A 14,281-nucleotide genomic window follows, 5' to 3' on the forward strand; every position below is an offset into this window, starting at 1 on the left:
TATAAAACGAGAAAGAGAGAAATTATATACAATTTGAATTTGTATAAAACGAGAAAGAGAGAAAAGTAAAAGAGAGTTGGATAGGGAAATATTTGTATTGTATAATTATAAGTGTATAGGAAGATTATATACAATTTGAATTTGTATAAAATGAGAAAGAGAGAAGGGAAAAGAGGCTTGGACATGAAATATACAATTTAATCGAATTGTATAAAATGAGAAATAGAGAAATTATATACAATTTAAATTTGTATAAAACGAGAAAGAGAGAAAAACAAAAGAAACTGGGCAGGGGAGTATTTTATTGTATAATTATAAGTATATAGGACGAAGATATATGTATTTGCAAGTGTATATACAATTTTCTCTTGCTTTATACAAACAGAAACACAATTTATACAATTCGTTTCTGTTTGTATATGCAATAGAGGCGAGGATGGCGAGCGAGATATGAGGGAGTGGCGAGCGAGATCTGGGAGAGTGGCGAGCGAGATCTGGAAGAGTGGCGAGCGAGATCTGGGGGAGGGGAACGAAAATATATGTATATATATAATTTTTTCTCGCTTTATACAAACAGTACACTTGTGTTTGTATAAAAGTAAGAGGAAACGAGCGAGAGATGGAGTGAGAGAGGAGAGTGGCGAGCGAGAGTTTGAGGTAGAGAGGTGGCTGACAAACAGTTTGCTATGTGACACAATTAAATCAAAGTGTGGTTATAGCATGTAATTTGATTTATTAATTTGGCATTATATACAATTTTTCCTTTTTTTATTGATTTGACAAGTCAAGTGGGACAAACCACCTAAGCATTGCCAGCTAGGATTCACTATAAAAAAACTAGACGTTCATAGTTTAGGGAAGTTTTGACCCTTTTTCATTAAAACAAACAAACTTAAAATTAAGATACACGTTAATTACAACAACATATATTTTTCATAAAATTTAAAGATTTAACTGAAATATGTTATAGTTTCAAAACTTCAAATATCTAAATGAAATTTTTTGATAAATATTAATTTACATCGCCGTAACAAAATGGAAGGACCTGAACCGGTCAATCTATTTCTTCATTCCGAACCGTAATACACCAAATTGGGTAAATATAAACCCTAGCCATCCAACAAAAACCCTAGAATCCATTGAAAGCAAATTAGTAAGGGGTTGAAAGATGACGCAAAAGGCAAATCTTTTCAAAGGCCAACAGAAGAAGAAATCAGTGCCGAGTCGACATGGAAAAGCTCCTCAAATTCGCAAAGGTATATGTATTTCTTTGTTAGTAATTTCATCGTTTGTGTTAGTGTGTATGGGGAGTAACAAATAATTTCATTTACAGGGAAGAGAGCTGTGAAACCATCGAAGAACACAAAGCAGATGGATGTCGATCGGGTGAGTGTTTTTTAATTATGTTTGTGATTTCTAGGTTTATAATTTTGATATTTTGAGTTAATGGGTGTTTGATTTGCTTTCTTCCCCCAATCATATTGAATATCTGTTATGTGGCAACATTGTTTTGAGATTTTGTACCTATGTAATTGGGTTAGATGATTTTGCAAATTCTTGGTGGTAAATATTAATATATGAAAGTTAACACCTCAAACTTCATAATAATTGGAGAAAGGGAATTGATAAAGGGATCCTTAGGGGGTTGAGGGGCGGGTAAGGTACAAAGCTGGGATCTTTAATTGATCAAGTTAAATCACTCTGTCGGAGAATTAAGGTTAGTGATGACATTAGAACTTTAATTGGTTAAGTTAGATCATTCTGTTGGAGAATTGAGGTTAGTGATAACATTAAAACTTTATTGATTAAGTTAAATCACTCTGTCGGAGAATTGAGGTTAGTGATGACATTAGAACTTTATTGATCAAGTTAAATCACTCTGAGAGAATGAGTTAGTGATGACATTATTGTTATTTTCTTCAGAGGTTTGACTTTGTTAGTCTTGTGGAGTTATATGCCTTATTTCTTCATTTTAGGTCTATCAATTATTGTTCTTGAAACTTGGTTCTTTTGTTTGTATTATGGTTAGTAGTAGATGCCCTTACTTTTCTTTTTGCTTTAACGAAGTTCAGATAAGTGTGAAAAAAAATTGTGGAAGAGCTGTTATTGAAGTTTTATCACTGTGCCAAATATTATGAATATGTATGATTTGGATTTGGAAGTGTAATATGATACTTCTACAATTAATGCTTTTCAAAAGAGAGGAAGGTTTATGGAAATTAAATAGTTAGAACTCTTAATTTGCTGGAATGGGCTTTATTTAGTTTCACAGTCCATTTGATCTGGGATCTTGATTCGGTATTCCTAGATGAAACATGAGACCTGGATAAACGCAATAAAAGAAGTGTTTGAGGAGGGTGTTCAATAAGATTAGGGTGCTATAGTAGGATAACACATCTGGGTTCATGTTCTTCTTCAAAGAGCTGAAGACACTAGACTGATCTAGTTAATTTTAGTTTTGAGAGATTTATAGAACAAATTAATTCTGCTCAACTTTGGTTTTTGAGTCGTTTAATTTTTATTTTGTACAACCTTTGAGTACTTATATATAGATGCCATAAGCAGCGAAGTTTAAGTTTATCAGGAGGATATTTATGCCGATTTGATATATTTAGAACAGAAGGACTGACATTAGCGGAGAAAGCACCAGAATGGAATGCAGCACAATCTGTAGTTCATTTCGGTTTTATCTTTGCTTTCCCTTCCGACTTGTTGGGTTTTTATTAGTCATGTTTTGTGTAGATATCTTGCACAAGTTAAAGCCATTGACCTTGTTAATTTCCTAAAACTACCGATTGCATTAGCTTGATCTTTGGTCAAAGTGGTTGTAGTTTCAACTGTAAAATTCAGTCAATACATTCACTTGACTAATAAACAGGTTTAAACGATAATGTATATAGTGGTATCTTTCAAATGACAAGCTGATTCTGTGTTACCAATGGTAGGAAAGTAAACTTAATTGACTGCCTTCACATTCCAATTGTTTTAACTTAGCAAATGATTAAGTTTTTGTCAATGTGATTTGTGGCATCACTATCTATCATTGCCACACAGAAGCAGCCTTCCACTAAGTTAAAATAATTCTTTAAATATAGATGTGTTTTGTCAGATTATCTATTGCACCATCCTTTTAGCATGTCTGACTTATTGACCTCATAAAAGATATCCGGTGTTCAGAATTCCGGGTTCACTGGTTTTTTTAAGTTTTAGTACTTGCCTACTCTCTATTTCAATTTATATGATAAGCTTTCCATTTTGGGATGTCACAAAGTGTTTTACATGATGATTCCACAAGTATCAGTATTTTATAGTATAACATTTCTTTTAAGTTAATATTCTCGTGAGCATATTTCCTTGAACAATCATGTGATGTGTTTCATCCTCAACTCTTATTAGTCCTGTTCTTCTTGAATAGCTTCTTCCTATGACATACAAGTAGAACTTTAAAAACTCGATGCACATACAGACGTCATATATATTAGTATGCAAGGTGTACTTAGTTATTTTTTTGCTTCTTCGGTATTTTTTGCAAAGTGGAATATGAAATATGTCAAACTCTAGGTCTCATTGTTCTTTTGTGTGGCCAGGAATTGACAAAGTTTATTAATCAGTGCAACGAAACAAAAGCAGCCACTTTTGCTACTAAGGATGGTGGTCAATTATGTATACTTAAAAAGCCTGAGTCCTCCAGTAAAAAGCCTGAATCCTCCAGTGGCGCTTCAAAGTAGTGCCTTAGGAATCAATTGTATAAACAAAAATTTTGATGCCAGTTTGCTTGCAAAGCTCTTCATTTTCACCTTTTCAAGACCAAGTTTTGAGTGTCTTATTATTATTTTTTAAATGGATCGATCTATTTTTGTTGTTGGGCTTTTATTTTTTTCGATTAGCATGTGCCTTGTTTATGGAGCTTCATATGAGACCAAGTACAATCAGGAAAAATAACCCGTCTCTTGTCTACTCCTTATTTGGCATAATGTTATTTGCATAAAGTTAGTTCAACTCTGTTGCATCTTATATATTGTAAAAATTTCTGATTTCACCACTCGAAGATATAACAAAATAGATCAATAGATACAATCATATCTGCGTGTATTAACTTCCAAATACCTAAAGACAAAATAAAAGCATTGGTTGTTACAGATATAAATCAGAAGTTTCCAAGCATCATGATGATGATGTGATTAGGCAAAAATATTGAATCTATCTCTTTTTCCTTTGTTTAACCTTTTGGAAAATAATAATTATACAGAATGTGAGATAATTATTAAAAAGAAGATATTTTCTTTTCCATTATTCGATTAATGCTTCCAATTTTTAGCAAAATATATTTAAAAACTAGTATTCACAGTTTGGAAGATGCCAGGCTGTTAGATTTCTGGTAAGATATTTTGTTTTAATGGGAATTTGCCTCTCTGTTTTGGCTCATAAATAAAATTGGGACACAGTCGGTTTATTTCAGGTTTCTTAACCTGATTCTCTGTCTTTTAATCTCTCAACGGTCATATTATTTATTATTTATCTAAGATAAATCTCACAAGTCATATCATTGAAGGGCTTAATTAGTATTTTCCTCTTACAAATCTTATAATATTATTTATAGTACAGTTATGCATAAAGTTGTCTCCGATAGTTTCATTTTTTTTTTCCTCAAATCAAGTATTTATTGAAAATAATATATCGATCTCACATGAGGTAAAATTTGTGTATATTCTATCCTCTTCATCATTATTTTGTGGGATCACATGAAATATGTCGTTATTATTGTATTTATGTATACAGTGGAACATCATTTTATTATAGAAGTTTACATCAAATATAGAGTGATACCTACCCACCCATAATTTACATAGATGAATGTCTCATCTATATATGATTTTCTTAAATTCATATATAGTACATAATTTTAGAGGGACGTTTAAGTTTATTTATAAATCGTGTAACACTTCGAAGAAAAATTTAAGTTTCGAATTAACACTATTTTCAACATGCCTATATTTTGAGGTGTACAATAAATACAAGCTAGAATGTTTCGTCTTTAAATTTTAATGTTTATCGTTCTTCGTATATCGTCACTTGCATACAAATTTGAGAATTATATTATTATCTGTATACTTTAATTCGTTATAGTATATAATATGTTGATTAGAAGTATGGGTACATTTTCGAATCAAATATAATCGACCTTGGTGGCAAATATTTGAGGATTGCCACTAGGAAAAAGAATTTTATATAAAATTTGGAGATTGCTACGCAATCGAAAACGACCACTCAACCTCAATTATGTAAAAGATACTACTTTCTTCCGTCAATTTATGTGTTATAGCATTGATTGAATACGATATCAAAATATTTAAAACTTGTGAATTAAAATAAATTATCGATGTTTGTATGATTATAACTCATCTCATTAAAGGTAAAATAAACATTTTTAAAAGGTGGACAAAGAAAAAATGATAATAAACATGGTTTTGCTTTCATTAAAGAAATATATTTTTTGAGTTTCAATATTATAAATAGTCCATGTAAATAATTTGGGTTGAAATTATGATAAGGTAGTGGACAGGCTTGACAATGTGATAGATATATGAATATGAATATCCTTGTTCCACCCCATCTTGATATCCCTCTTCCCTTAATTATATCCATCTTTATTTTTATTCTATTTACATAGTATAAATCTTAGCTATGGTAAAAAAATATTCCCAAATAATTGGTATTTCATACCTATATTGATCACTTAAATATTCCCCACTAACTTAGATTCCAACAAATGTGCTTTTTCTCAAATCCAGAGACGGAGTAGGCATTCAGTAATTCAGTTTAGTTTCGGTTTTTTTTCTTGATTTTTTTAATTTTTTGTTCTTGTACAACGTATACCAAATATCGAATCGAAATAATTAGGTTCATTTGATTTTTATTATTTCGGTTCGATTTATATTATTTCAATTTTTTTAATGGGCCTGCTTAGTAGGCTTTTTAAAATTTAAAAATTTACAAGTTCTTTTCTTTGATTTTTCAGCTTAATGGGCTAAAAATAGCTACATCAAAGAAGTGTTTTTTACTTTTTACTTTTTTATTTTAAATTATAATATTTATTATTTAATATTAATAATTAATATAATATAAATATATATTATAATATAATATATTTTGGTAAATCGAAATACCAAATAACACAAAATTACATACCAAAAACCGAATTAAAATATCAAAAAATACAAAAATATATACCGAATGACGAACTGAAAATCGAAAAACCAAAACCAAAATACCAAAAAAATTCAATTCAATTTGATATTTCAATTTTTCGGTGTTTATGCCCAGCCCTACCAGGGACATTTTTTAGTGTCTGATTATTAGGGGAAGAAAAGTCAAGATGAAAATGACTTCCCAATGATGAACGAAAGTAGTTTCATGTTAAAACAAATTAATTTTTAATTTTATATTACTTATTTCGATTAATATCAATACACTATCAATTCTAAATATTAATATAAGCATTCTACTTCAATAAAAAGGGAGAAATTGCATGTTTCATAGTGACTCCTCTTCTTACCGTCAAGTAATTTACTAAAATATTCTAATAAAAATAATTTAAAAAAATATCTTGTATTTATAAAGGTTCGAAGAGATTTATTACTATTACATTAAACTAATAATATAGTATATATATTTTAATGATATATTGGCACTCACTGATCAACCACCAAAAGGAACTTTTTATTTGCATTAAAATTTAAAATAACTTTATTTACATCATGCACACTAATATAAAATTTCTCTAAAAAGTTATATACAGTAAATTAATAAAAGTATATTAGCTTTTAGTCTAAAAATGAATCGGATATTTTTGTGCCACATCAATTACCACTTTAGCAGCCTTCAACTTGGTCTTTAACGATAACATAAAATCAAAAGCCATAAGTAAAAAATAAATTAATTTTATTTTTATTAAAAATAAATATATTTTTATTTAATCAAAACACTGTAAAAATACTTAAAATAAATCGACCGAACAAGCTCTTAATCCCATAATAACAGCTCTTTAAAACACGAAACTGGTGCAAAATATTTTCAACTAAAATGAAACACGTGCGAGAAACAGCCGCAGCAGTGGATCGTGTAGACACGCGCCGTACGATGCACGTTTGGAATGTTTTTACCAAATTGGTGTTCAAACAAGTAAATAAAAGCAACACTTTGATGCGCCCACCAACAGCATCAGTCACCCCCACAATTCACATACCAACAAAATCTAACGTTCCTCTCCTCCATAACGGAATAATCATCTACTTTATCCACGCGCCGCCGCACTCTTCCCGTCGTTCATGGGTGCTGTAGAACCTGTAAGCACATACAGCTCCATTATTTCCATTTCATTTTCAATTTTTCGGTGATTAAAAGTGAAATTGAGTTTTTATTAAAAAATTTCTGTCTATTGTTAGGTAGTTGACGAGGAAAATGGAGAAAAGGAGTCGAAGATACGAGATGTGGAGAAAGGTGAAATGGATAGTCAACAAAGGGGATTTCAAGGTCAGCCTACGCCGGCGCCGGCGCCGGCAGAATCAGGCGGTGAGAATTTTCACATGTCGAGAATGCAGAGATTGAGTGCTACGAATCCTTTGAGGCTTGTGATGAATGCCGGAACTAGAGTTGCTTCTCCTTCTCCTTATAACGCTCCGCCACCTGCTCAACATCGTCAGCACCGTTCTTTTCCGAATCCTTTTCACCACCGTCATCCTCCGGCTCCGGCGCCGTCTCAGCACCGCCATGCTCCGGTGCCGGAGCCGGCTCCCGTTCCAGCTCCGTCTCAGCACCACCCTTCTCCGGCTCCTTCTCAGACTCGCTCTACCCCTGCTGTTACCCCTCAAGTATGTTTCTGAGCTTAACATAGAAGGGCGTGTTTGGTATGATGGAAAATATTTTTCTAAAATGAAAAATAGTAAGTCATTTTTGAGGTTCAATTATTAAAGAATTTTTCTTTTTCATTTTCAACGAAAGCAGAAAATATAACTTATTTCATGTTTGGACAAAAAATATTTTTATGTCACAATTATTTTCAACTAAACTATTTCTAAGAAAATAATTCATTTTATTTTTTGAAAAATAACTTCTATCATGGACCTGGCCGGAGCTAGCCAGGCGCAAGGGGTTTGAATATTTCAGCATTTATATATGATTAAAATTATTTTTAACATATAGATATACTGATCATGGAGTATCAAATAGAGCTGAAATTCTTTTTCATTTTCGATGTGTCTTCAAGTTTTCAGTTTTCTTAATATTTGAGCAAATCTGATGAAAATATTTCTTCTTGTTTAATTTTTTTAACCTGCAGCCTTCAGTAATAACACTGAATTCAAGATCCTACACAAACAAGTTTTCACTATTTCTGTTCCTTATACACATGATTGGTGCAATTGGGCTAGTTTGTTTTCTTGTATTTAAAGGGATACAAGGTCTACTGGAAGCAGGGGAAGCACAAAGAAAAGAAAAGAGGCTATTAAAGTTTTTTCTACCACAAGTAGAAGCAGCTTCTTTACTTAGCATAACACTAGCATTTACATGGCAAAAGGCAATGAGATTGTGGCCAACATTCATGGTTCATTTCATACTCTGGGGTTCGTTTATCTTCACATTAGCAGCTGGAATCCTATTAATTTGCTTCCAAAGACCATCAACTGATGGTGTTGGAGTTGTGTTAATCATATTTGCAATTGGAAATGGATTGTATTCTTGTTGGGTAACACCAAGAATTAAGTTCTGTACAAAGATTTTAATTAAATCACTTGAACCTGTACCTAAATTTGGCGATTTGAATCGTCCAACTTATCTAACATTAGCTGCTGGATTCTTATGGATGTCAATGTGGATTTTGGCTGTGATTGGGGCTATAAATTTCTATTTCCCACCGTTGGTTATCATCGGGTTGGTTTTGAGTATGGCTTGGGTTACTGAGGTGATGAGGAATGTTGTGAATTTGACGGTTAGCAGAGTGATTGGGTTGTATTATCTTAGAGGAATGCAATCCAGTACACAGTTTTGTTTCCAGAGGGCATTGTCTGTGAATCTTGGAAGTGCTTGTCTTGGTTCTTTGTTCGTTCCTACAATTGAAGTTCTGAGGGTTGTGGCTCGCGCGTTGAATTTGCTTGAAGGTGAAGATGAGTTCATGTTTTGTTGTGCTCATTGTGGATTGAAAATCATGGATTCTATCTTCAAGCGCGGCAATGGCTGGGCATATGTTCAGGTACTTCAAACATTCTTTCGTTTTAAAGTTGTTGTCTTGACCTGCTTGTGCGTATCTTGATTATGTTATTAGGTTCCATTAATTTGAATTATCGAGTATCAGATTACTTTGTTCATCAAAATTGTGATTCACTTGTATTTAGAGTAACATCCCCTTGAAATGGACTTCTTAATTAGGATGCTCTAGGTCTTATTAACATGGATGTTGACTGTTATCTTATAAATTAATTTTTCCTCAAAAAATAAAAACATTATCTTTAAAAAAAGTCTTCATATTATAGCTTATTAGTCATTTTCAATTTATAGCTTATTACATGTTTCCAATTTATTAAATGTTATTTTTAATATATAGAGTCAGTAGTCATAATTCTCCCTACCCTTTAGTGCTGTGTGAGATGAGATGTCAATATTCCTTCTTATACGTTCTTAATTATTTCGACACATATATACTAACTTTATATAACTTTCACTTTCACTAATTTTTCAACCATATTCAGTTGACGACTTCTTATATAATAAATATGATAAAACTCCCGCATATTCGGATTTTTGTTAGTTTGGGCCCATCACACAATAATTCACTTGTATACGTAGCTGCGCGATGAATATTGATTGAAAGGATATACTCATTATTTTGTTAGATTGCTACGTATGGTAAGAGCTTTGTGAAGGCATCACAAGACACTTGGGAGCTATTTCAAAAAAGAGAAATGGAGACAATTGTAGATTCAGACATGACAAGTGCTATTTGCTTCTTGACTGGAGTTTGTAGTGGTTCTATTTGTGTTATTGTCATTGGTGCTTGGACTTTCACTGTTTATCCAAATTTCACAGCCACATTGTCTCTTCTATCAGCCTACGTTGGTTACCTTCTGGTTAGTCTTTTTTCACTTCACGATTGTGTTATATGTTTGCTCTGTTGTTCGGACTCTTCAAAAGTATATTTTTAATGGATTGCAGACGAGGATTGCGATGGCTTTGCCTCACGCTTGTGTGAGTAGTTACTACGTTTGTTATGCTGAGAATCCAGATAACAGACTTTTTGACAAGACTATTCAAGATCGACTCAATTCAATGAAGACGGATCGTGATGTTATTGTGCCAACTCCTAGATCTGTACCTTCTCGATTCGCACGGTAGCACCAATTTTCTTTTTTGTAATTTGCTTACCATCCGAGCAATTCGAATGTATATAAGATTAATTTTTTGCCAAACATAACCATATGTTAGATGATCAATATTTATTGCAAGGACCAAAAGGTTCAACTGTGAAATAACTTTCCAAGTTGGAGTGCCCACTCAGATGAAGAGGTGTCTTTATGGTCCTGTCCTTTTGTATTTATATAATAATTGATATACTTTGGGATATTGTAGAGTCGTGGTAAGGACCCACCACTAGTTTATTGTCAACATCTTAGTTAGGTAAACGTAATGTTTATTTAATTAAATTACATTTCATTCTTTACGTAATCATGTAAACTTTGAACTATTTCTTTTCATTTTTTATAATTTTTATATTTTACTTGGTTGGTGGAACCATGCAGAAGAAGATATATAATCTACGGAAAATCACCTTCGGTTGTTCTAATTGCATATTTTAATTAAAGTTTCAAATTTTTCTTTTTCTTTTTTTGGTCAATGATATTTAAAGTAAAGGCATAATATATAAATATGTGTTTTAACTAACGGTTCATTTGTGTTCATTAAGATTAAGAGGTCTGAATCTGAATATACAAATGTATGTTTTAACTTAGGCCTTATTTAATTTCATTAAGATTAATAGTCTTATTTTTACATTCATGTTCTTTAATTTTGGATTTGCAAAAGTAGACATATGAGTCCTACATGTATTAAGGCGTAAATTGCCAGACATAAGATGTGGGTATCTATTTCTTAAACTTTATATAAATTTAAGTGTCTATTTATTAATATCCAAAACTAAAAAATATAAATATAAAATAAGATCAAGTTAAATGACATATTAATGCATTATGCCCGAAGTAAAATACTACATGTGATAATGTCTGTATAGTATTTGGAAATTAATTTGGCATGTGAAAAAAGAGGGTAGAAAAGTTACTGAACACCAAACTAGATATAATATATACACTAGTGGCATTAGTTTTGATTTGCTGTTGAAAGAAAAGAAGATTCGTTGAATTAAAAAATAGGGGTATAAATTTTAGGTGGGACTAAAATAGAAATTGCAGAACAACTGTTTTTCTGGGTATTACACGTCAGCAGTCTATCAGATTTCAAGACATGGCACGTGACACATGCTATGCAATCCACATGCACAACCATTATTTTCGAAAGTATTGAAAATACTTGTAAATTTACTTATAATGAGTTATTAGTTTTCTTCAAATTAATAAACGTGATATAATAGTTGAGAATCTTTTGTTTGTGCTTGAAGAATTTCTCGATAAGGAGGGTTTATTTTTTTAGCGTGTTTATTCGATATAAATTTAAATTAATCAGATTAGTAATCATAGAAACTCAGATCCAACTTTGAAGAAAAAGAGATAATCCATACATATAAACAGTGGAGGAGCTTGAGGTTGTTCACCGACATTTCTATGTCAAAAAATTATATTGCATAATTAGATAAAAATATAATTACATATATATATATATATTATATATTAACATTTCTTAACTTTTACACAATTTAAATTCTTTATATTTTACATCTTTTTGAAATTCTGACTCCATTGTATATAAATGTACATTAATTCAAAAAGATAATTACCAAGTTAAACTTTAATATTTACACATTTAATATTTCTTTTTAATATAATTATATTATTATATATATTAAAGCTATTGAATTCAACCGAATCATGGTGAATTTCTAACCATACATATAATAGCTAAAGAAGACAAATTACCTTTATTTTGTAAGCCATAAAGTTGGTTACGTTGTAGTGTTTCGTGACTCACCATGCTACCTTTTTTCTTAATACTATTTTCATATCGATATTATCATATACAATTTAATTTTTTATTTTATTTTTTTGGCTTTAAATGGATAAGTTCATTATTTTTATTGGTAGGGCCTAAACATTTTTCATCACATCTCACATTTTTGACGTGTTTATATTGTCACTTTTTTCGAGCTTCTGCTCTTTTTGTTATCGTTATTTTTCATTTCATACGCATGATACCTATGAAAAGAGCCAAAATAAAATAAAAAAATGAAAAGTAATGTAACAAAAACTGTTTGGCGTTTTTTTCTTCTTTTAGAATTCTAAGTTATACATTTGTCACAAAATAACGAATAGCTATCTCAGAACAAGTTATTATTATTATTATTATTTTTTAATTCATTAAAAAAATATCTCTATTTTTTCATAATTTTTTTAATTTTAATTTTACAAGTTGCATATCTAAAACTTAAAAGCAAGGATCACTGCGATAAATCAAATCAAGGATCTATGAAAGTGGAGGTTGTTCCCGATAAATATTGGATCCTATAAAATTAAAGACATTTAGATACAATCCTCATAACTTTAATTTAAGATTTTATATTCAAAAATCTTGATAGTTACTTTGTCAAATTCAATATCAAGTTAAAATCAGATAAATAAATTAAACGAAAGGGAGTTTTAAATATTTGTTGCTTAATTATAAAGGAAATGATTTTCTTGGTGCTCTACAAGTTTGGAAAAGAATAAAAATGTGATTTGACAAAAGAAAGAGGGATAAAATTTAAACTAGAGTAATTTCTTCATAAAGACAATCATCTTTCTTTTATTTTATTTCTTCTATTATTTCTCTTCTTGTAGCTTTTCCCCTTCCCTAGTTGCCTTGCATTTTTAGTTCATTCTTTAATTAGTAGATAATTCAAATGGAAAGACTTAATAATTAGAATTACTAAATATTGTTTTTTTTTAAAAAAAAAAACATTTTTTTAATCATTATTAGAAAGGAGATAAGATAGAGAATGCCTACATCCAATAATAGACTTGACAAACTTGGCTTCTGTTAGGCAACAAGTCATGGTAGCGTTTTGTTTTATTTTATTTGTCGTCTTTGATTAATAATTGAATAAAAATCAACTGTTCCTTCGTTCTTGGGCTTGAATTTTTCATTTTTTTCAAATTGATCTCTCAGATAATTAATATCAATTATTTTTTAATCATAAATACTTTATGATAAAGACTTGCCATTTTCTGCCTAATATATATATATATATTAATACAAGAAATACTCTTCCTAAAAACGAAACATGAGAAAGTAATAGGAAAAAAGAAGAAAATAATGACTTTTAGGGGCCTAATAAGGCATTATTGCATTGGAATATGGATTTTGTTGGAAAAATCAAAAGCAAAAGGACATTCAAATAAAAATGATACTTTTCTCGTATTATATTAGTTGATCATTTTTTATTTTGCATGATGCTTAAAAAATTATAAATCAGAAAATAATTTATTAATTTACCTCTTAAAAAACTTTTACAAATTTTATAAATAAATATGAACACTCTCAAAATAAATTAATAGCAATAATATAGAATAGATTAAATTAATATTTTTCTAATTTAATAACATAAATAATAATATAAAATAATTATTTTTAATATGATTATCAATTAATATGAAACGAAGAAAACGAAGGGAGAAGCAAGTGCCAAATAGCCTTGTCATTTCAGATGTAAAAAGTAATTTTTTTTGAGGAGGGGGGGGGTTGGCTTTTTTCCAATTATTGATAATGAGAGTAGTGACAACTTGAAATAAATATACGTTATCACCTTGGTCAATTTTGCTGGCAAAAAGAATAGCATAAAGTAAATAGCATTTATAGTACCCTGATTTTGACAAACGCTAGACGTGTACTAAACTATTAATTTCGAAAACTATAGTCAATTATTTGATTTTGTTAAACCATAGAATTTAATGAAACAAAAATGGAGCGATATTTTACATTTAGTGGTCTTGCCCAAATGAACTGTTTACATCTAGCTACACAACTAACTTTATGAATAAACTCTATATTCAAGACATGTGTTACATTCATTGATTTTTTTTAAAAA

General features: G+C 30.4%; 2 protein-coding genes across 2 annotated transcripts; both read left to right on the forward strand.

The window, feature by feature from the left end:
* The first annotated feature begins 1,039 nt into the window (after positions 1-1,039).
* LOC107013576 lies at positions 1,040-3,999 on the forward strand. Its single transcript, XM_015213458.2, has 3 exons — positions 1,040-1,256; positions 1,334-1,386; positions 3,588-3,999. Exons 1-3 carry the CDS (start codon positions 1,169-1,171, stop codon positions 3,726-3,728), a joined length of 282 nt encoding a protein of 93 aa, XP_015068944.1. The 5' UTR covers positions 1,040-1,168; the 3' UTR covers positions 3,729-3,999.
* Positions 4,000-7,102: 3,103 nt separating this feature from the next.
* Positions 7,103-10,818, forward strand: LOC107008433 (CTL-like protein DDB_G0274487). Its single transcript, XM_015207466.2, has 5 exons — positions 7,103-7,346; positions 7,446-7,871; positions 8,339-9,247; positions 9,888-10,121; positions 10,207-10,818. Exons 1-5 carry the CDS (start codon positions 7,329-7,331, stop codon positions 10,384-10,386), a joined length of 1,767 nt encoding a protein of 588 aa, XP_015062952.1. The 5' UTR covers positions 7,103-7,328; the 3' UTR covers positions 10,387-10,818.
* Positions 10,819-14,281: the final 3,463 nt, after the last annotated feature.

This window comes from Solanum pennellii, chromosome 1 (genome assembly GCF_001406875.1).
Source record: "Solanum pennellii chromosome 1, SPENNV200".
NCBI classification, from domain to species: domain Eukaryota; kingdom Viridiplantae; phylum Streptophyta; class Magnoliopsida; order Solanales; family Solanaceae; genus Solanum; species Solanum pennellii.